This window comes from Mytilus trossulus, chromosome 6 (assembly GCF_036588685.1).
Source record: "Mytilus trossulus isolate FHL-02 chromosome 6, PNRI_Mtr1.1.1.hap1, whole genome shotgun sequence".
NCBI lineage: Eukaryota > Metazoa > Mollusca > Bivalvia > Mytilida > Mytilidae > Mytilus > Mytilus trossulus.
Genome location: NC_086378.1, coordinates 4492183 through 4517024, shown reverse-complemented (window position 1 = coordinate 4517024; position 24842 = coordinate 4492183). Strand labels below are relative to the sequence as shown.

At 32.3% G+C, this 24842-nt stretch overlaps 1 protein-coding gene across 1 annotated transcript in view; it reads right to left on the bottom strand.

Moving 5' to 3' along the window:
- The window catches only part of LOC134720622 (neural-cadherin-like), a 57282-nt gene that overhangs the window by 3366 nt on the left and 29074 nt on the right, over positions 1-24842 (bottom strand). Inside the window, exons 9-34 of the mRNA XM_063582981.1 lie at positions 24070-24528; positions 23119-23499; positions 21385-21588; positions 20809-21001; positions 20114-20260; positions 19586-19701; positions 19059-19232; positions 18412-18730; positions 16148-16626; positions 15411-15652; positions 14580-14728; positions 14090-14350; positions 13447-13665; positions 12913-13027; positions 12020-12204; positions 10792-11048; positions 10028-10302; positions 9135-9498; positions 8433-8660; positions 7635-7854; positions 6959-7137; positions 5923-6223; positions 5444-5645; positions 3610-3857; positions 1323-1451; positions 747-842 (exon numbers count right to left, since the gene is read on the bottom strand). Coding sequence (XP_063439051.1) covers positions 747-842; positions 1323-1451; positions 3610-3857; positions 5444-5645; positions 5923-6223; positions 6959-7137; positions 7635-7854; positions 8433-8660; positions 9135-9498; positions 10028-10302; positions 10792-11048; positions 12020-12204; positions 12913-13027; positions 13447-13665; positions 14090-14350; positions 14580-14728; positions 15411-15652; positions 16148-16626; positions 18412-18730; positions 19059-19232; positions 19586-19701; positions 20114-20260; positions 20809-21001; positions 21385-21588; positions 23119-23499; positions 24070-24528 — 6142 coding nt within the window. The remainder of the gene's footprint in view (positions 1-746; positions 843-1322; positions 1452-3609; positions 3858-5443; positions 5646-5922; positions 6224-6958; positions 7138-7634; positions 7855-8432; positions 8661-9134; positions 9499-10027; positions 10303-10791; positions 11049-12019; positions 12205-12912; positions 13028-13446; positions 13666-14089; positions 14351-14579; positions 14729-15410; positions 15653-16147; positions 16627-18411; positions 18731-19058; positions 19233-19585; positions 19702-20113; positions 20261-20808; positions 21002-21384; positions 21589-23118; positions 23500-24069; positions 24529-24842) is intronic.

Genomic DNA, 24842 nt, shown 5'->3' with positions numbered 1-24842 from the left:
ATGCATTTAACGACTCAAACTTGTTTCTTTTACAATTTTTGGGAAACCATATTTCACTTTTTAATATTTTTTGTTTGCAACCTATAATTCATTATGTTTTATGTTTATTGTTGATATTTTAGTCTGTAAACAAACCAATTCATTCACCATAGTTATCAGTTTTCAACAGGTAATGATGTTCATTTCATCATGCTGTATATTTCTCCGCCAGTGTGATATGAGGCCTTTTTAAAGGGAAATTTTCCAAATATTTAAATCAAATTAATAACATAAACACACTAAACAACAATTGAAAATGTTTTTTTTAGATTGCAGTATAAAGACAATAATAGTGCATTGACTTGACATATAAGGATTCGGCCCGAAACAGGGAAAATGCTCGGCACAGCCTCGCATTTACCCGTTTCTTAGCCTCATCCTTATATCTTTGATATGTCAAGTCAATGCACTATTATTGTCTATTTATAGACAACTATTGAGTAACATATACCACATCAAGCATGAGCATTTCTAGGCATGTGGTTCTCATTCTTTTTTTGTAATGGTACATATTTTTTTTTTTTAAATAATGACAAGTTAGCATTTCTCTAATATATTTTGCATCATGTTACCCAAACATGGGACAAGTGATGTGCTTTTATAGAGTAAATTAAAGAACATCCAATGAAAATTTTCATTGACTACATAAAGCTGACACCTCATTTTGACCTATTTAAATTAGATACAAAGACAAGATGTGATTTTACCTTTCCCATTAGGTAGTAACATGTAACCTTTATCCATGTATGGCATATCTGCTCTACGTAATCTGGAAACATCATAAATGTCTTTGTCTTCTTCACCTATTAAAATCAAAATAACATTCAATGAAGTCAATGTAAAATAAATAGTATGTTTTTAAATCTAATACCGAATGTAATCTTGAAAATGGTAAAACATGGACCAGAGACGGATAGGTAAATTCCATGTACATTTGCAAAGCATAAAAGAGAGTAAGAAGCTCTTACTATGTTATTTCCATAAGAAAATATACTTAATAAATGTGAGATAAAGGTATCAATGACAATTTTAGCATTTTTTGAAGAAATTAGGATGCATAATTAAATTTCACAAATGCGCACAGGTGTATGAATGGACATATGAACAGACACACAGACCATAAACATAATGCCCATAAATGGGGCATAAAAACCATCATAGGTCAAATTACGGTCTGCAACATGGAGTCATGGCTCACATCAAACAGTAAGCTATAAAGGTCACCAAAAATGACTAGTGAACATGAATTTAACAGCTAATGCCCCTTTAAAATTATAATTCACCTGCTCCTTGCTCGTCATGATCAATAACATTTTCTCTGATGTCATCATACTGATCATCATACAGTATAGACTTATCTCCTTCTCTCTTGTTACACCTAGTGATTAACAGGAAAGCTATCAAGGCTATCACTGAAAAATAAAGGTAAGTTTTTTATTAACAGGTAGGCTATTAAACCTTTCAATGAAAATATACAGTTAAGTTTGTTATTAACATGAACCTGATTAAATATATCACTGAAAATATGCAGTTAAATATGTTATTAACAGGAACATAATTAAAGCTATCATTGAAATGATACAGTCAAGTTTGTACGAATATTGCTGACAAATATAATGACCAGCAATTCAGGGGTGATGCCTACCTCTATTACCTTGACATCTTGATTGAAAAGGACCTTTGTAGGCAAGGGAAAAGGACATCATTGCCAGGTTCAAGCTTAAGGGCATACAGTTACAGGGGAGGTAATGACGTTGCTAACGTTAAATGTTATTTTCGCGACATCAAACTATGACATACTGGGAAAAGATGCATTTTTGGACTGATTTTTATCATTCAAACTGATTTAATTTAATCAAAGAGCTGAATAGCTCTGAGGGGAAAGACGGCCCTTGTTTCTATTTAATTATGTTTTTGGAAGGGGGGGGGGGGGGGGTATCTTTTGATAGTTTTCATATGAAGAATGAAAAAGAGAACAGCTAGAACATGTAGAAAGGTTGACAATATTGAAATCAATTGTTGTTTATGTAATTTCATTTCCTTAGTTTAGGATTCAATTTGGACCAATGGAAGAGATCTGCATCTTCTAAATCTAAACATTTGATTTAAGTTGATAGCTTATTATCTAAAACTCAACTGAATTCTGTCATTTCACAACAACTACAATATTTTTTTGAAATCTTGATTGTGTACCACTGAACTGCAGGCTAGGGCCATTTTCCATTTTTTGTGACAGTTCTCTTGAATTTTTAAGTTTTTTCTTTAGAAAGTGTGGACTGAAAAATCTATTCAGTTTTAAATTTCCATTGCTAAAGTTCTGAGTTACAACTCTCATCACAGGGAAACAGGTACTTATAAAAAAACAATATGAGTGATGTTAACTGTGTGAAGCTTGTTTCCAAATCTTTATTTTGAAATATTTGTAAATAATAAATATGTTTAAACTAAAAAATGCAAATTTTTATTATTTTTTTTTACCATTATAATGATTATGAAGGTACACAAAAATTTAGTTTTAATAGAAGACTACTAATCCAATGAAATGTCACATTTGAAGTGTTTAAATACATTAACTTTTATTTTAGTGGATAATTACTCATCAATTGAGGTGCTCCTGACTTGGAGGAAGATTCTCAGAACTTTTACAGAAAAAAGTGCTCTCACTAATTAGCGACAAGAAGAATTTTAGCGACAAGAAGCGACAAGAAGAATAACTTTTTCTTGTCGCTAAATAGTCTTCTTGACGCGTCTTGTCGCTTTTTTACGCTTCTTGTCTCTGATTAGTGAGACCAAAAAAAATTAATAAAATCGTTTCTTTCCCCTGTCTCATGTAACCCCACGATCTTTGTTTCTTTTGAAAGTTGTTGACCTACAAATTAAAGTATTGTATGTTGATGTTTAAATCATCTACAGTAAACAATATTATGTTTAGATTTAACAAATACAAATTTGTAATTAGTGATTGATCTCTAAGAATGATTTAAATAACCAGTGAACTGATGAAGCATATATCCCTGCTTCTTCCAAGAATGACGTCACTATAAAATACAATGTAGGTAGATATATTTAGATTATCTCGTCATACTAATTTTTCCGGATTGTAAAATAAACGTAAATAGTGTAAAGGAGAGTTCAAGATACGATAATTTCGTGAGAAACAGAAGGGAATTGTGTAAAAAAGTGTTTAAAGTCAAACTATTCATTTCTGGGTCTCCTGTTCTTCAATCTAAGTAAGATTTGTTGGGGGGTTTTCCCACACTATAACATGTATAAAAACAAAATGAATGATGTGAGGGAGTGTCACTCTGGTCAACCCCATAGGGGATTGACGGCTTGAAGCCGTCTTTCCCCAAAAATGAGTGCAAGGACCCTTTTTTTTTAAACCAACATTTTGTTTTATTTTACAGGGAGAAAATGTGAACCAAATTTTATAAAACTGTAAATAGTGTAATTTTTTTAATGTTGTATATAGCCTATATGGAAATTTTTATCAAACTGTAAATACAGGATCAAAACTGTATCGTATAACCTGAAGAGTATTATTGTGCAGTTGTAATAAATCATACTTACATGATACTGCAAATATGCTGACAAATATAATGACCAGTAGTTCTGTGGTGACCCCTCCTTGTGCTACCTCTGCAATGGCTTGTTGATTACATAGTTCTCCTGTCCATCCAGGTGGACATTTACAACGGAATGTCTTAGGGAATGGGAGCTCTATACACTGTCCTCCAGAATAACAAGGGTTCTTTGCTTTACAATAAAGAATCTTATCACAGGCAACACTAGATATTGGTGTACTGTGATTTGGACATCTAAACATAAAAAAATATAAATATATTCAATGGAACACACAGAAGTTTACTTGATAGATTGAGATGAAAACAAGATGTGGGTACATATCAATAAGATAACAATCCAATAACATCAAAAACATCAAAAACATACCTACCGCTAGAGGTCAAGATATGGTCGTAACAATAGAAATCAAAAACATCAAAAACATACCTACCGCTAGAGGTCAAGATATGGTCGTAACAATAGAAATCAAAAACATCAAAAACATACCTACCGCTAGAGGTCAAGATATGGTCGTAACAATAGAAATCAAAAACATCAAAAACATACCTACCGCTAGAGGTCAAGATATGGTTGTAACAATAGAAATCAAAAACATCAAAAACATACCTACCGCTAGAGGTCAAGATATGGTTGTAACAATAGAAATCAAAAACATCAAAAACATACCTACCGCTAGAGGTCAAGATATGGTCGTAACAATAGAAATCAAAAACATCAAAAACATACCTACCGCTAGAGGTCAAGATATGGTCGTAACAATAGAAATCAAAAACATCAAAAACATACCTACCGCTAGAGGTCAAGATATGGTTGTAACAATAGAAATCAAAAACATTAAAAACATACCTACCGCTAGAGGTCAAGATATGGTCGTAACAATAGAAATCAAAAACATCAAAAACATACCTACCGCTAGAGGTCAAGATATGGTCGTAACAATAGAAATCAAAAACATCAAAAACATACCTACCGCTAGAGGTCAAGATATGGTCGTAACAATAGAAATCAAAAACATCAAAAACATACCTACCGCTAGAGGTCAAGATATGGTTGTAACAATAGAAATCAAAAACATCAAAAACATACCTACCGCTAGAGGTCAAGATATGGTTGTAACAATAGAAATCAAAAACATCAAAAACATACCTACCGCTAGAGGTCAAGATATGGTTGTAACAATAGAAATCAAAAACATCAAAAACATACCTACCGCTAGAGGTCAAGATATGGTTGTAACAATAGAAATCAAAAACATCAAAAACATACCTACCGCTAGAGGTCAAGATATGGTTGTAACAATAGAAATCAAAAACATCAAAAACATACCTACCGCTAGAGGTCAAGATATGGTTGTAACAATAGAAATCAAAAACATCAAAAACATACCTACCGCTAGAGGTCAAGATATGGTTGTAACAATAGAAATCAAAAACATCAAAAACATACCTACCGCTAGAGGTCAAGATATGGTTGTAACAATAGAAATCAAAAACATCAAAAACATACCTACCGCTAGAGGTCAAGATATGGTCGTAACAATAGAAAAGTGTTGATGCAAAGATGTTTTCGAACTGTTTACTGTGAAGATATAGTATGTCATGTTTATTCAATAGTTTGTTATTTTCTCTCCCTTCATCAATAATTAGATGGCTTTTGGGCTATTTCTTGGTGGCATTTTTTTTATTGGTGAGGGAAGTCGGAACTTAATCATATCAAGTAAAAACTTTAGTGTACATGAACAAAATCAGAATGAAAACAACATCGAGGATTGTTTATTAAACATCAGTTGTATCTACGTAGTATTGCCAAATATTATTACCTGCACTCGTAGGTGCCCCACAACGGATAACATTCTTTTCTGATTGGTTTCCCAGCTTGACATACAACACCATTACAGTCAGGTCGATAACATCCCATTCTGACATTAGAACTGATTGTCATCACAGCGGCAGGACTTTCGGTACTCTCCTCCATCTTCATAGGGAACCATTTGTTGTCTACTCGAATGTCAGTTACACAGGCTGGGTTGAAAGAAACAAATACATGATAAGATAATTTTGAATTGAAAATCTCCAACTACTTGTGTTGCAATATATGTGACATTCGATGTAGATTTCAATGCAAAGTAAAATAGGAAAGATTTTATCTATCAAATCAAATAAGGGACTTTTCAAACAAAACAAATCCTTTTTTTTATTTTTCTTATAACGGAGGTGACATTAACCCTAAATTTCTAGAAAAAAATATATAGAAAAACACCTGAATATTTTTGTTCCACCATATTTAACTTAAACTTACTATCGCTAAGTCCTCTTGCTTCAAATCTTGCATTGGGATCCCACACTACTCTGGATCCAGACACAATTCTGTCTCTACTTAACATAAAGGACTTTCCATTATATGTGTTGTCAAAAGTCTCATTGAAGAAGCGACCTTCACCACTGTCCATTTTAAGTTGAATCCATTGTCCAGACCTGGTCAGTGTGACAGTGTGCCACTGACCATTGTTAGCCACTGCTTCTGACAATGCTATAACATTACTGACAGAACTATCATGGCTTCCTAAGTTATATCTACCCTGGACATGGTTATTGACAATCTGAAATGAAAAATAAAAATGATTACAATTTAAAGATTTAAATCATTTAATGCTCTTGTAAAAATTATAATAGACTTTTTCAGTTCTTATAACATGCTTTTGCAGTATTTTTACTTGAATATCGTGGAGATATAAAGATTTTTAAAGTTCTGATAAGAATCACTCCAGCCCTTTCCTATATATAGCAGTGGTCAGGGCTAGTAACATCTCAGATAGGGTATGTTATACTGTTTTACCACTGTCTCAGGTTAGGGGAGGGTTGGGATTCCGCTAACAAAGTTTAACCCTGCCACATTATTTATGTATGTGCCTGTCCCAAGTCAGGAGCCTGTAATTCAGTGGTTGACGTTTGTTTATGTGTTACATATTTGTTTTTCATTCATTTGTTTACATAAATAAGGGCATTAGTTTTCTTGTTTGAATTGTTTTACATTGTCTTATCGGGGCCTTTTATAGCTGACTATGCAGTATGGGCTTTGCTCATTGTTGAAGGCCGTTTGGTGACCTATAGTTTCTTAATGTTTGTGTCATTTTGGTCTTTTGTGGATAGTTGTTTCATTTGCAATCATACCACATCTTCTTTTTTATATACTTATCATTGTAGAATATTGAATGAATATTTCATTTATTGATGTTCTTTTAGAATATATCAGATAATGGGATATTTTCGGCTGACATTTTGGTTATCGCATTTGCCAGGAGTCTACTTCATTTTAAAGATGATCCAGATCTTACCTCCAGTGTAATGAATTCATTTCCAGTGGAAGGAAGATGTAATAATACTCCTCCATCAAAATCTCTAGTCCTAAATCGTAGCTGTAGACTTAACTTCTGTGGATGTCTACTCGTTAAAAACTGGTCCTTTAGATCCCATACCATGAAGGCAGAAGTATTGAAATCTCTCACAGTGGTTGCTAAAAAAGATAGACAAATATTTATAGAATTCCAAGTTAAGTAAATTAAAAAATAAATGAACTGTGCATATTGCTGTGTACAATTTAAGCCATGTGAACCCTCAGAGACTTATTTAAGATTTTATTTATATGGCAGCAAACAAGACTGACCAGATAGATAACCTGTCCAATTCAACTATGAACAGAGGTTTTCGTGTTTATCTCCAATCTTAATTGACTATTGTATTGTCAGTTTTCATGCTGAAGGTGGATGGTTCCCTCTGGAATTAGCAATTACTTTTTTAATGAAATTTCTGGGTAAAAGTGGAACACATTTTTAAATGTTAAATGAAGTATAAATTTCTTAAAGGGATATCTGCTTGTTTGGCAAAACCATGAAATCAAGTATCAACAAGACAATTTTTTTCTTAAATTCACAAAGGATGGCACCCATTCAAATAAAGACATCCATAGTATTAACTTTTTGATAGAATATTTTCCACAGATTACACACTTACCAAGCTGACATCTAATAGAGTTTTTATCTACAGGTCTATACCCAGGATTACAGACACACTGGACATCATTGTCATACCAGTTGACCATCTCACAAGTCCCATGCTGACCACATTTAGACACACTATTGATTGAAGCTCGACCACATATAGCATCCTCCCTCTGACAGCCATTCTGGTGATTCTCTCCAGGGTGATTCTTACTTGTATGCAAGTCATATAGCTGAAAATATATATTATTTACAGTTAAGGATCCAGTTTATATTCAAAGAGTGAAGGTAAATTCTTCACCTATCTTAATGGACTTGAAATTTTGATTTCAAAGATTCAATCTGTAAATCACGCCGCCGGGTGTGGGGAATTTCTCGCTACATTGAAGACCTGTTGGTGACCTTCTGCTGTTTTTTTCTACTGTCGGGTTGTTGTCTCTTTGACACATTCCCCATTTCCATTTTCAATTTTAAAGATCATACTATGTTCTATTATACATTCTAGGTTCTATCTCAGGCAAAATAACAGTTAATGGATTTGGCTTTTATTCTTTAATAGGTTCTTTTTTTGTCATAAATCTCTTCCAACTGTTTATTTCCTTAAACATTGTTGGCTTACAAAAGTTAGGCTTTTAAATAATTTTGATGAAGGTAAATCTAGAAAAGCAATTGGCCCAATGAAATTTTTAAAGTGATGTTTTCATTTTTGTCTATAGTATGTACTTGTCCATTGTGGATTTATTTAAGAGTTGAATGTCAATTCATATTGAAATTATTGAAAATTTCTGAATGAAGCAAGACTGCTCTTTACCTCTCCATTGTGGTAGAAGTTCCTTATACATCCATTAAATCTGTGGTTTGTGATCCCTGTAGGGAAGGCTGGTACACTATATCGTCCACCCATCTGTAACACCGTGTTCACATTCAGGTATTTGTTTCGTCCCAGTGTTTTTCCACTGATTTCACATGACTTCCTGTCCTGAGACCGGGTACTTCCAGAGGTGGCTGATGCACAATGGTCCACAATCATAGTTACATGCTAAAAATATAGATCAATTTTTAAGTTTAAATTTAAATGATGTTTACAGTTAGATAAGAGAAACATCATGTTTTTATGACACACAAAGTTTCAATAATTAACCAACAGAATTGTAATTAATGAGATAATCTTTTTCTTTAAATGTTTCAGCAATAAAATTGAATGGATTTATGTGCATCATGTCCATAAGAAAACTTTCTATCTGTATAACCTTCAACTAAAAACCATCAATTAAGCATGCCTCTACAATGTTATATAGATTGATATAGTGTTAGTGTCTATAATGAATTCGACTTTATAAAAAAATTAAATCTTCACCCCCTCCTCCACTCACATGAAATGGAAGAACATTGATTGGCTAAACTCCATTCCAACCAAATATAGAAAATACTGTGGTCTTCTTTTTGTTTAACTGGAATCTAAACTCAGCTGAATTTAAAAAAATAAAACATTTGAAATAAATATAATTCTGACCTGTCCTTTCCTTATAAGATCAATACGACGCCAGGTCCCATCATCTAACCCTTTCATTCTTGTTATACCATCTTTTCCTTTTCCATCCAACTGTAATTTTAAGGTACCAGTTCCATGATTAATGTACAGCACAGGGTACCCATCTCTTAACTCCAAGGAGATAAAATCTTTAGGATGATCTGGACTAATCTTATCCACAGGACCGTTATAAAACAATAGTCCATTTTTTTCTTTGGTGACAAATTCTATACTAGTTGTACTGTCCTCACACTGGGCCAATGGCTGGTACACTGTATAACCACTGTTAAAACTATGGTGGGTCTGTTGACAGCGTTTACCATTAAATTCACTATGACATGAACAGCTGAAAATATATAGATTCTTTTTGTGTTAAAAATATTAACTATTATGACTACCTCAAAGCCTCCTTTCAATTTCAATAAAATCATGAAGGGGATAAATTTTCTCAATCATGTCAATAGCCAATATGAAAACACACAACCTCTTAGAAAATATATGGTCAATTCTTTTTTAATAAGTTTACTCACCCATAAAAATTTCAATGTACATAAAATATCCAAACTAAATTCAACATGTTTGAGATTGTTAGCCATTTCAGGATTCAGTGTCTTCTATTATTATTTTTGCAAATCATTGCAGAAAATATACAATGTAGCAGACATAAAATGATTGGTTTGAAAACATTATTATGTCAACTGGTGCAAATTTGAGGTAATTCAGAGTGTAAAGTCTAAAACCTTAAAACAATTGCTTAAAATTTATCAATTGTTCCAATCAAATTATCAATAAATTTTCCAAAACAACATCAAAATTTTTCGATTTAAACACGAAAATATTTTGAGCATGTAGTACAACATTACAATATTTTATACCTCAGATCACCAAAGTCATCTTTAAAACAAGTTCCTCCATTGAAACAATAACCAGCTGTACATGATAATGGCTTGGAGAAGTTTTTGGCCAGACACTGACATTCAGCTACGATCTTTGTTCCTATGCCAACAAACGATTTGCCTTTAGTGTTGATCATCACTGGGGCATGCTCATCCACATACAGAACATTGGAGCATCCACCGCTGTCACATATCTCTTTCAAACATTCGTCTATATTCACCATGGCAACATTACCTCCAGATTCAGTTTCAAACTGAAGAAAGGAATAAAACAAAAGTGTTAGGTGTTTTAGTGTAGCAGTCTTTAAATAATATTAAAATGATATTAAAGTAAAGCCAAACTGTACTTGATGTTGATACTGCTCGTCCTTCAAATGCAATACTGGTATTCCTTTTCTTTAACATTATATAGTCCCTATAGAATAATATTCCACAAAATGTCAAATGTTTTGCAGCTCTGTAGTTTAACATTTAAATGTGTCACCCACCAATACAGGAACTAGTACAAATAACTATTAATCTACAGAACATAGTTTCCATCATAATCTTGTAATTTCCAAGACAAATTTTATAAATGGCTACAAAAAAAAAACGCCTTAAAACTAACTCTCTGTAATGTTACAAGAGATCGTTTAAAATTGTCTTAAGTAACCATTCATAGCATATGACTTACTGTATCAAAGATATCTGAAAACAAATAAGCCTATTATTACAAAACACATACAAGTATATCAGCTACTAACCTCGGTCTTATACTGTGTAACAATGCCATCTATTTTACTGGGAGGATACCAAGGAGAACCATGGGCTGCATATCTGATATCTAAATACTGCATTGTCTTATTGTCCATCACACTAAATATATCAACATTCTCTACTGGTACCCCTAATTTTTCAGCTAACTTCTTTTGAAATTTCTCATAATTACTCTCTGAATGTTGGGTTTTACCTGCAGAGTCCATGTAGGATGGCTTTTCCATAAACTGTTCAGCTGTTATACCTAAAATGATCAGGATTCTGTTATGTTTGTTTTAGATTTGTATATACAGTAAAAGATGTGATATATATGGCAATGAGCCAAACAAAATAAAGTAATAAATCACCAATGCTCAACACTTGCATATAGATTTTCAGATAAATTTGATTTTTTAGCTAGAAATTTTTGTTAACCACTTACAATTCAATTCAATTCTTTATTACTTTAAGCACATTATGCTTATCAGTGCAATTAATACAAATACATTTCTATAACACAACATGACATAATACATCAGAGAAGCAAATAAATATCAAGTATTGATCAATAACAGTTTGGTCCTATGATTAAGTGCATTAAACAAGAATTTACACAAATTATGCAAATCTTTTACATTTTCAGTGCTGAGAAGTTGCACTAATTTGAACGAAGATGGACGTCTATAATAATAAGGTATATTAAACTGTTTCCTTAAGTCTCTATAGCTTTCACATTGTTAAACAAAATGGAATTCATCTTCAGTGACATTCAGTTATCTTGTCAAATAGTTAAGCTGGAAACTGAAAATTACCACCGGATAAATCCTCTCAAACTCTGGCAAAGTTGAGGATTACATTCTGAAAGGGATGCCCATTTTGTCCAGAAATTTGAAATTATTTTTAATCAAAGTTTGAAACAAAAATAAAGCATTGCTTTAAAATTATTCAAAATTATTGCTTATTTCCATTTAAAATTTTGATTTTTTTTTTACAGGATCCAGGAAAGGTTACTATATGTACTGAGAAGATTGGATTATTTTGCAGGATGTTATAATCATGAATTCAATGCAAAAGTTACGTACAGGGGTTAAGTTTGTGCATCAAAATAAATGTGAATCCTTCATATCAATATTGGAAATTATTTGTGCAACCATTATATTATAGATTTTAATGCAACGGCTTAAGAGACTAAAAGGACCTCATGAAAATTTCCACAATTACGTTCCTTACAATTACCTGTTAATCTAATGGAACCAGAGCTGTACACAGCATTATCAGATATTTCCTTTACTGTTACTTTAATGGAGGCTGTTGCATTCTTCTTATTAAACACGACATGATCATACACCGTCACCTTAAAATCAAATACCCCTCCTGGTACCCCTTTCTTCATGGTAATCATACCAGTTTCTTCATTTACACTGAAAGAAACAAAGTTTTATGTTCAATGAGTTATTCAAATTTATTTTTTAGTGTTTGTTCACTTGTGTTAATATGTCTTTTGATTGAGTTAAGCCATTTCAATTGATATTTTACAGTGTTTCTTTCTATGTTGTGATGTTTTACTATAGTTTCAGTTAATGGTGAAGGTTAGTAACTATCAAAACGTTTCAACACGCTGCATTTGTTTGCACTTGTCCTAAGGAAGGAAACTGATGTTCAGTAGTTGTTGTTTGTTGATGTGGTTCATAAGTGTTTTGCGTTTATAATATAGATTAGAGCATTGGTTTTCCATGTTCGAATGGTTTTACACTCATTTTTTAGGCCCTTTATAGCTTGCTGTTCGGAGTGAGCGAAGGCTCCTTGTTGAAGACCACATACACTGTGTTGCAATATGTTGCATGCCACAAGATCTTGCAAGATTTCTCATTCTGGAACTTGTTCAGCTTATCACTTGCCAGTTTAATGTGGTTTATTTTTTCATTTCTAAATATATGTCAGCATTTTTTTTACCATGATAAAACATGATCATTTTATGTGTAAATTTTAAACATACAATTTTTTTTTTTAATTATTTCTACTTTATCAATTCTTTTCATCATAATTTTTTAGATTTAAAATTTTTTATGAACACAATTTTTTTTGGTCAAAAATTTGATGTAAGAATTGTATTTCATAGAAAGGTTTACCTGAAGAACTGTGCCATTGCCTTTGGTCCTTTGAAGACGTAGAGTTTATCTTTATGATCCCAATCGTCTAGATCTTCAGCATTAGCTCTGCCTATTTCTATGTCTCCAAACAAACCTGCAATATTAAACAAATAATAAACACTTTGGTAAGCAGAAAGTTGATGAGCCATGGATGTGAAAATGCATCTTACAGTACACAAAGGTTGGTACCAAAAAGTCTGATTTGTAGTTCCTGAGAAAAAGGCAACAAAAGATTCATGAAAAGGTTGAACACAGAAGTAAATAAGTAAATCCCACTTCTACATATGCTTTCAAAATGTGGTAAAAGGCTCTCTTAAAATTCAACAATTGAAAGTAGATTTAGCATAAATAGTAACTGTATACTTTTTTTATGATCGATGTCACAAGATCTTACCCAATCAACTAGGGCATATTATACCATGTCCATGTTACAGCATGTTTACATTTCAAACTTGTTTGTGTGAGAAAGTGTATTGAAAATCTACCAATGCTGTCATCAAGGTTTATACATACCTTTATAATTATATACAAATATCTCCTTGAATCCATCGTAATGTTGATTATTGTTTTTATCTCCAATCTCTATGGTCAGCGTACTCGTTCCTGTCATTGATAATCGGTTGTTACCTCCCATGTCTTTCATTATGATTGGTAAATAATAAAATTTCTGCTCTTCACGGAAAAATTTCCCAAGGGCCATAACTTTGCCTGTTCCATTTCCACCATCTCCATCTTAAGAGATAAACAAAGAATAGATAAAATATGAAGAATTAAGAAAAATTAAATGTTAATTGAACTAAAACATGTAGAGAAAAGCTTTCCCAATAAGTCACAAAAGTGAATTCTCATATTTTGCATTGAATACAATTATCAAGCAGTCAACCATTTTGACTATTATTTTGTGAAAATTTAATTGAAATAATCGTTTCTTGTTCATTGTAAATTTAGTTCTTAGACTGTATCAAACTATTGATAAATTATAGATGTTCTTTGTTTATCTATTTGTGTCACAGGGTTGCTGTCTAATTGATGTATAGCTCTACTCTCCTTCTTTTCATATACTTATAGTTCTTTTTAAGTAAAATGTTCATGAGCAAAGACCAGGTCAGAATAGGGTATAAAAGTAACATAATTAACAATCATAATTAAAACTTACTTGGATCAAACTCCAAACTAAACATACGGTTGATGTTCTCATTGCATGTAGGATTTTTACAGGGCGGTAACTCAAACTTAAATGGAGGACCATATTTTTTGGTATCTCTATCCATGGCACTGAAAGTAATGACTGGTTCATGTGATGGGTCCTCATCTTCCATTACGATTGGACGATACTGTTTGGCAAAGGTTGGTGCCTCGTCGTTTAGATCTGTTACTTTGATATACAATGTGGCAGTTCCTGTTTGTGCTGGAATTCCTATAAAAATAATTTTGATTGGTCACAAGTTTTATGATTTTGAGATAATATTTTGCAGATTAAATGATTACATTGCATCATTGTTTTTGGTTGCTTTATTTTAGAGCCTGTTGCCCACATGGAAACTAATTCTTAATTCACATTTAAGATCAAATATCATTTTATTACTGTCACTAACTACAAAATGCCCATGTTCTGAAATACACTAGTGTTATCATGGTTATCATACCTTTATCTATTGCTAGAACTTTAACTGTATACTGGTCACTAGTCTCTCTGTCCAATGTCTGACCATCAAGTCCATTCTGTATCTTGACCATACAATAGTCTCCATGCTGTTCTACATAAAACCTGTCTGCATGGTCAGCTATTGAAAATCTGAAGTGAAAATCAAAAGGTATTAACACTACTCCTTAAAGTCTTGGCCAAACTGATTATTTGTTGAGAATGTTAAGTTACTTTCCAAGATAAAGTTATTAACCTTATACCAGAAGTTTTTGGCTTTTGAGGCCTTATGTTGAATGCATACAGTTACTTGTCAATCTTATATAAATCATCATTTGATTGACCATCTTTATCTTAGTTGATACACTGTTTTTATCAAACAATCTCTGAGATGGGTTCATCCTAAAATTAGGTAAATTTATTATCTAGGGACTATCTTAATGGTGTAGTGAGATGGTATGTAGCAGTAAATTATTTTTCTGAGATACTTGTAACTTACGTAAATTCATTATTTGGTGGGCTATCTTTATCATGTGCTGAGAAGGTGTGTAACAATGAATTCTCTGGGATATTTGTAACTTACATAAATTCATTATTTGGCGGGCTATCTTTATCGTGTGGTGAGAAGGTGTGTAACAATGAATTCTCTGGGATATTTGTAACTTACGTAAATTCATTATTTGGCGGGCTATCTTTATCATGGGCTGAGAAGGTGTGTAACAATGAATTCTCTGAGATATTTGTAACTTACGTAAATTCATTATTTGGCGGGCTATCTTTATCATGGGCTGAGAAGGTGTGTAACAATGAATTCTCTGAGATATTTGTAACTTACGTAAATTCATTATTTGGCGGGCTATCTTTGTCGTGTGCTGAGAAGGTGTGTAACAATGAATTCTCTGGGATATTTTCATCCTTTGTGATGACTTCTACTTTCTTGAGGAATTCTGGTTTTTCATCATTAGCATCAGTGACTGTAATTTCAACATGGGCGATATCAAAATGGTTAGGATTAGCATCTCTGGCTTTTACTGTCAGGTTGAAGAAACGCTGGCCTCTGTTTTCATAGTCAACAGGCTAAAATACAGAAAAATATGAATTCAATTGTGTATGCAACATATATTTAAATTATAACACAAGAAATTTGTTTTTTTCTTAAATATTTGTCTTTATGTTATTGCATGTTTGTAATTGTGATTCTCTATCTTAATTTCAATATTTTCGTACTCTCAGAAAAGTTAGTTTATATAAACAGTGTATCGATGATCCAAGAGTTAAAAGATTTCATTTTATGAAATGTTGCATATAAATAACAGGCTTGGCAATGTTTTAATTATATCATACTTCTCTTGTCACTTATCAATGGTTTTTATTGTGAATTTTTTAAAATAATTGGTGGCCTTTGGCTGTTATCTACTCTTTGGTTGGGTTGTTGTTTCTTTGACAGATTCTCCATTTTCATTCTCAAATTTAATAGTTAAGAATTATTTATGGTATTTTACTCTATAAAGTTAAAATATTGATGAAGGAAAAAAGAGTCCATCGTAGTCAAAATATTTCGTGTAAACTTACGTTATAGACTGTTATTACTCCATCATTTGATGGTAATGTTATAATGGAGAAAAAATTCAGATCATTCTGTGTCACAATGGAGTATGTAAGCTTAGCATTGTCATCAACATCATCATCGGTCGCCACGACGGAGACCACAGGACCACTTAACTGACTCTCTGACAAATCTACACGGTAAATCTTCTGTAGAAATTTAGGCCTTTCGTCATTCTCATCTGTAACCACGACCGTCACAGTAGCTGTGGAGCTTTGTGGATTGACACCATTGTCATACGCCACAATGGGGAGATAATAACGATCTAATGTCTCACGGTCCAGTTTGTTGGTGTTAGACGTAATAAGACCTGTTTCTCTATCAATTAGAAATAAACTCATGGAAGTTTCTGGATCCACTGGACGATTGTCCCCTATCATATAATGGACCGTTCCATTTCTGCCATAATCCACGTCATTAGCTCGCACTGTCATCACATTCTTACCTACAATTAGACACTTCACTCATATATTTATAGTTATAAATTCAATAAGTTGTACTAATCAACAGATATAGTCAGCAGTCATTGCAAGAAAAGCTAAAATCATATTTAGATTTTTCATACACTGGGAGGGTTCCAATATTTTTCCCTTGAAAATATTATTGTTACAGAAATCAATAAAAAGCTTATGTTGTAAACTGGTTGTGAGCTATCTGAAGTTATTTAAAACTTTTAAAGAAAATTATCAAAAATATTGATGATCAATATTGAAAGTGAAACAAAGAAACATTGTACCAGTACTTCATAAAATATAATACCTAAAAGACTAAATCACCATTAAAAAAAAAAACAATGTGCACAAATACTTGTGTAAAACTGATGTGAAGGGATGTGTGTTAGATGATAGAAATATATATTTATAATATCTTATATATGTGATATTTAATTGGCATATACAAATGTACCCCTGCCACATTCTTTATTGACCTCAGACAGAAAGTAAAGAGAAATCAAGTTCTCAATAATCAAATTTAGTGTTTTCAAACTGTTCTGTACCAAATGAAATTATTCATGTAAATTATGTGGTTCAAATTTCTGGAATTCTATTATATTTTAGTCAACTGGTTAAAGTTAATATTATGTCAAAATTCAAGGAAAATTTAACGAGACGAACCTGATTTTTCAAAATGTTGGGTCTCCCTTATTTCAGACATTAGTTTTCTTGTTTAAAATGTTTAACATTTTCATTTCAGGACCTTTTATATCTGACTAAATATATATCTTTCTGATTGTTGAAGGCAGTACAGTGTCCTACTTTTGCCTTAACATGCATCTTAGTTTTAACTCTCTGGTGGATTTTTGTCTTATTGGCAAGCATGCCACATCTCCTTATTTTTACACATAAGTAAATAAATGAATAAATAAAAACTTCATCACAAAAATGAATAAACTTGGCAAAACTAAAGTGTACAATACAAGCATTATATTTATTTAACATATCATTCATAAAATCATAAAAATGTATGAAAAATTTGTGGCGAGTTACAGATGAAAGTAAGCAAAATCAGGACAGAGTCAATTGCAAATAAACATGAGGAATGGAAAAAATGCTGCATTTTCTTTGTACAAAAAATCAAAATCAATTGATAAGTAAAAATATCTGCCTTGACCTTGAAAAGCACACAACACCATACATACCGAATACTTTGTCTCTAAAATCTAAAAATTCAAAATGTCTAAAGCCTCCTGTAGCAACAGATGAGGGATGGACAGAGGGACCTGATTACAAATTATCTAGCTAGACTACAGATTCTCTTCTGCTTCCATTTCATCTCTCCAACTCCCAGAAAAAAATGGGGGGGGGGGGGGAATCCCCCAGAATGTCCCTATTTTACTTTCTCTCTTCCCCTTGACTCCCCTCCCTCATTACAGTATGTCATTACCCCTGTCCAACCCCTCAGAGATGTAATATTCCTACACAGATATGCATAAACAACAAGCAGCAAACAGCAGATATAAATGATGGTTTGATGTTTATACACATTTATATGATATGACAATGATTTTATAATTGATATAGGTATGATGAATTTGTGTTTAATATCATCTGTAGTTATTGAATGCAACATTAATATTCAAGGCTATCTTGTGCTCTAGCTATAGTAGTTAATAAAGAATGTTATTCAGAAAGATATATTATAAACCAAAATTTCTTCAATAAAATCTAAATTTACTAATATAAGTTAATGCTTTACAAAGATTTACTTAACCATAGATATAGTCCCTTACCTTTAGCAGAATTTTCTGGAACATAACCTGTCAAGTTTGTGGTAAACTCTGGTCGATTATCATTAATGTCAATAGGTTTGACCTTGACATAAGCATAACCTATCAGAGACTGTGCCGAGTTAGGTTCATCCACAACTAGAACATTAAACTGGTACTCTGCTCGTCCCTTTGGCAAGTCTCTATCTAAGGACTTGAGTAAGAAGATCCTACCAGTTTTAGGCTCTATAGAGAATGTTGGATCGTTAGGTTTGTTGTCATCACTACTAATGCTGTATACAAAATCTGTGGTTCTGGCGGTGTCCTTATCTGTTGCACCAACCTATAAACAAACATTGGAACCCATTACATAGTGAAATTGTAATATTTATGTTTAATAGGAATATTTGTCCATCTGGTTATGTTTTATATAATTATAAAGTTTGCAGTTAAGAACGTCAGGTAAAGCCAAGTGACAATGGATGTATACTTTTTTCAAAATCAACCCATTATGTATCATTTTTTGTAAATTGATAAAGTTGTATATTCATCTTTCACAACCAGTTTGAAATTGTGTAATGAAGGAGTAATACCACTTCTTTGTATGACACAAGATGTGACGTAACATGATTTGATGGAATAATACCTGTGCTCTACATATATATATTTACCTGAACAAGAAACTGTCCTCCCCGGGGTGGGGTTTCCTCCTCCACAACAGATGTTATAACATATTCTGACTTTGTAAATTCTGGAGCGTTATCATTGACATCTTGTACATGGAGTATAACTGTTGTCATGTTGGTATAGAAACTGTCACTCACTGTTATAGTTAGGGTGAACGTCTGAAAAATAATAAAATAATACAATACCAACTAAAAACTGTAAAAAATCCTTTGAAATATTTACATTTTTTTTTAAACTAATAGAGCCTCTCTGCATTATACTAACATAAAGTATGTTTCAACATTTACCGAATTATGGTGTGTATCTGAAGTTTTTTGCCTTAAATTCAAATTGCCAAACAGAGCTGCCTATAATAAGAGTACTATCGATTTATAAATCTCATTTTTTTTTAAATTCATTTTTTTTTTTTACCTCAAGCTTAACTATCAAAGATTATTTAAGAAACATATGACAACAATATGCAAATTATACATTAACTGATAAAATACCAAAATGTCCTCTCAAAGCTTACATGTGACATGGTCTCATAATCCAGATCTCTGGCCACATAGATATCTCCAGTCTTCCCTCGTATACTGAATACACCATCAGTATTACCACTGGTTATAGAGTATGTCAAGGTATCAGCTATAATATAAAGTAATTAGTTACTTTATTCAGGATGGCAGATATTGTCACTTCAACTTGAAAAGTTAGATTAAAGCTTTACTTTTTAGGCACATGAATAACCTCAGTAATTATTAAGGATCTTAACCTCTACTATAAAAATATCAATAGTGAGAACTTTCCTTTATCATTTTCTAAAGCTTCTATGCATTTACGATCTTTCATGTTTTTTCTACTGTATGTCTAATATATGTTAATAAGTGAGTTTTGATGAAATATAAATTACAAATATTAAAAAAGATGCACAAACCTTAAAATGAATAATTTTGAAGTAACAGCTTATACATGGGGTGTTTGTGGTAAAATCATTGATTTCCACTACTTATGGCTCTTATGTCCCAACCACTTTATGATGATTCTGATCAAAACTTACCTATATCTTTATCAGTAGCCTGTACCCTGATTATAGATTTACTACTATCTGGTGGTTGTTCAAAGACATTTGTCTCATAAAGAGGTTTCTCAAACACTGGAGGGTTGTCATTCTTATCTCCAATAATAACCTGAACTTGAGCTTGAGCTGCAAAAAAATATAAAATTTCAGTTTTGCTCCAAATGTAATGATCACTTTTTTTCTCTTTCAGCACCTTTGGCTATATCACGATGGCTAGTTTTCATTGCTTGAAGACACCGTAGTACATGCAGAGAACCACAAACTTCTGCATGAAAATTCATTATTGTGAATAAATATGGTACAAACTTTTAAAGATTTTTTGGTTCATTGATATCAAAACCACAAATTTTAATACATAACAACTTTCAAGGATGCCACATACTATTTTAGAATTATGTGAATCAAGGTTAGAAATTAAGACCCCTGTTACAGCATTTGTATTTAAATGGCAAAAGTTCATGTTTTGTTCAGGAAAATGCTGTCATAGTTTTGGTTATAATGAGACTTTTGTTTCTGGATTTCAATTTTTCCTGGTTCATAGAAAATTTACATATTAGGTTTTTTAGTTTAAAAAAAAAATAATCTCAGATTTATGTTCATGGTTTTGATAAACCTTAAACCATACAAATTATTTTTATTTAACCGCCATTTGTGTTATATATTTAACCACTTACCACTGTTAGGTGTGTTGGGTGGTTCATGATAAGGAATATCAGAGTTAATACCATCTTTAGCCATTACAGTTATAAAGTAGACATTCTCTTCCTCTCTATCAAACGTGGTGTTTGTGGTAATTAGACCTGTCTGCTGGTCAATTCTGAACTTTAGATAGGCATTGTTCTTGTCTGCTACCAAGCTATAGTATACCTGGAAAAATGAATTTTTAATTTTGATTTTATATAAAATATTATGATTTTCAATGCAAGATTCATAAGTTAAGAGAAAATTAATATTATGCCTAAAAGTTGAATTTCAAAGTATCACTATGTAAGCATGTTAAATCCCTATAAATATCTTTAACTATTTCCAAAAAGTGTTTCAGTTAATTAATTCAATAAATATGACAGTTGTTATCCATTTGTTTGATGTGTCTGAGCTTTTGATTTTGCCAGATGCTTCGAGATTTTTGGTTTAGATTTTTCTCTGTGTTCAAATGTTTTACTTTTCATTATTATTTTTTCAAAAAAAAATATCTAAACATATACCTTAAAAAAAATAATATTGAAATCACATAAAGGGAAATAACTCACCAGATTATTTGGGAGATCTGCATCAGCATCTACAGCTTTCACTGTAAACACTGAAACTCCAGATGGTTCATTTTCTGGGACACTACCACGGAACAAGTTAGCAAGTTTGGGGTCTAGTCCTTCAAACTGTGGAACTTCATTGTTCATGTCACGGACATTAATAGTTACACGCATTTCCTGTGAAAGTGGAGTTAGGCCTTGATTCTGAAAAAAATGAAAGATATAAAAATAAAAAAATTCTAAAACTTGTTCTAAAGCAAATCTGATGAAGATTAATCCAGAACATATTTAGTGTGCATGCAGATCATACGCTAAATTATTTCAATTCAATTTATGATCATAAAATTAAAAGCAGTAAAACATGTATGTTATTACTGATCTATCTAAAAATTAATGGACTTAATATAATTTTTCTGAGTCTTCAGGGATCTCCATGAATGAAAATTGAACCATGGAGGAACTTTCACCATTATAAACCGTATCTACGCCGTACAGTGTAGCGTGATGTAATGTATTTCATCCCTCCACATAAGGATAGGTGAACATGCTAATTCATTGCTTATTTGAATTATATTTATTTGAATTTTCATTATAAATACTATATAGAAGTATATATATTTTCAATAATTGCTGTTTGTAACCCTTCAAAGGCCAAGCCCTCATGCCCCCTCCTTCACTTAGTCGAGAATAACCAATAGCTATCAGGAAGGTCCCAATGTAGTTTTCTTGCTATTTTTTGGTAATTGTTATGGGGGTTAAAAATCATGTGGAGCCTATTTTTCACGGACACTTGTCAAATTCAGAAGTCATGAACCCATTACCCGTATGGCTGGTTTGCAGAAGCCGGTAACGACAAAACGAATCGTACGGGTTATTTAAAAGGTTAAAAAGATTTGTAAAACAGACGTTGTCAAATGAAAAGGTTTTTAATGACTTTATCTAGCAAATCAATGCTATGCAACATGCATCTTTCGAGTCTGAATAGAAACCGGAAGCGCGGATGTATCAATTTGCTTGTAAAATATGAAATGAATTCGGAATTACGATACAATATATTAAAAAAAAATACTTTTTAACTTTTAAAGTAATTCTAAATTATCGTTACAATACAGCAGTACTCGAGTTATTTGCGATGAAATAATAATTACTGTTCTACGTCTTATTTTGTACTTCTTAAAAAGGGGGATGTTAATTGCGTAAGTCAAAATAAAAGCACGTGTTCAACTTGTTAAACTTTGTAACTGGATTATTAATTTATTTATTTAATCTGAATTATTATAAGCATTTGCGGAAACTTAAGTTAAATAATTCGACAAATAAATTGTTTATCTTCAGATAATATTCTCCTGTCTGGTGTGTTGATCTACCTGTACAAGCTCAGGTACAAACGATTAGCTATCTAAATCCGGTTATCCCTCAGGCGTTAGAACTGTATTGGATTATACTATAAAAAAGGCTGAAGGGTTATGCAATTACATGCATCTGATTAAAATTTCTAATAAAATGGCATCAGGCTATAAAATCGATCACAGTTTTGAACAATGGCAGAAGACAATTGAACGATGGCGCAAGACATTTGAACGATGGTGCAAGACATTGTTAAACAGGCCATCGAGATCCCTGGTCTTATTTTCAGTTTTTGGCATAAATAAATCTACTGTGATTTAATTGATTTTTCTAACAGTCCAATTTTATAATGTCTACCATTTTATGTAAATCTTTCTTAAAACTTACAGTTACTCTGAGACGTAGTGTATAAGTATTGTTTATCTTATAATTCAATGGTCCATTCAATCGTAAATTCATGTGATTGTCCCTTCCTTCAACACGGAAGTTTCCAGCTGATTGCCTAGGATGTCCGTTGGAATCGACTATTGCAAATGAAACGCCATCTAGTGGTGGTGGTACATTAGACGAAGCATAAAACGTGGCTATTTTGTATCCCACTTGTTCTGTTTCATTTACGGTAAAGCTTTGACCGTTATAGTTGTCATTCCATGTAGGAGCAGGCTGATCACCTGTCGTAACATCAATGTTGACCAGTACTTTGCTGTGAAGTGGGGGAATTCCCTTGTCTTCTGTCCGCACTTGTAATCTTATTGAACTATCAAAAAACTGAAAAAGAAAACAGTCAGTTGTAGTAGAGATATCAATATGTTTAGTTTCAACAGGATAAATGTTTTTCTAGCAAAAAAAACATGTTTTTTTAAAACTCTTTTTACTAGCTCTTAAAAAGAAATCACTGCTGTAGAATTATGTTTTGGTTTTTGACATACAAACCTGTAGAAAAGTTACATGTGTTTCCTTAGATGTTAATCATAAGTTTAAAGAAAAAATCCAATATACAAGAAATAGTCTTTTTTTTTGGTGATGTAATTCTGCTATGCTTGGTTCTTTTTCTTCCTTCAATGTAAACTTGAATCTTTTTTTAAATTTTAAAATGTTTAATTTCATGACTGAAGGCATAAAGGAGCCATTTTTATTGTCCCTTCAGAAGTATGTGCAGATCAATTATCAATGTCATCTAATAGCTTTTTCTATGGTATGGGTTTGTTCATCATTTTGAAGTTGAAAGATTTACATCTCTGTATGATAATATTGATTGTTATATTCTGTGGTCTCTGTTGGGTTGCTGCCTCATTGGCCATCACATCACATTTCATGATTATAAAACTAAATACTTACATCAGACAAACTCTTGCTGAGGAAGATTGTACCAGTATCTGAATCAATTCTGAATCTGTCTTCTGGATTCTCTATAAGAGAGTATGTGACTTCAGCATTTGTACCCATATCCTGATCTGTTGCTAACAATGATGTCACAACTTTGTTGACGTCTAAACTACGCACAATTGTAGGAGTGTAAACTGACGAATCAAACTTTGGTGGATTGTCATTCAGATCATCAATGGTAACCCAGAATGTACACAAACTATTTAATTTCCTGGTCTGACCCTGATCCTCAGCCATGATAGTGAGAGGGTAGCCTCTCATGCCCTGTTCAGATTCCCGATCAAACATGACCCTGGACGTGACGGTACCATTGTCAGGATCTACATCGAAGCTCTGTGTCTTGCCAGCTGGAGTAACTACATGGTATTTAACTTTACCATTATAGCCTCTATCATCATCTTCAGCTTGTACCTGTTAATTAAAGGTAAATATTTTAATTCAACCTGGTTAGATAATACTACCCTACTGTATGTCTTTGAAATACTGTTTAGACAAAAAGGCACCATTTCTTACATTTTTATTAACTTTGAGTCTTTCATACACAATCTTAATTAACTTGGCAAAATTATAAACTGCTATCAAAAACTAAATTTAACAATTAGACTATTGTTAACTCAGAAATACTGAGTGCATTTATTGTTGGAATTTTTGAAGAATGAACAAAATGTGAGATTAATTATTGCGATTTGAGGAAAATCTGTATTTAGAAACATGTATATGTATCA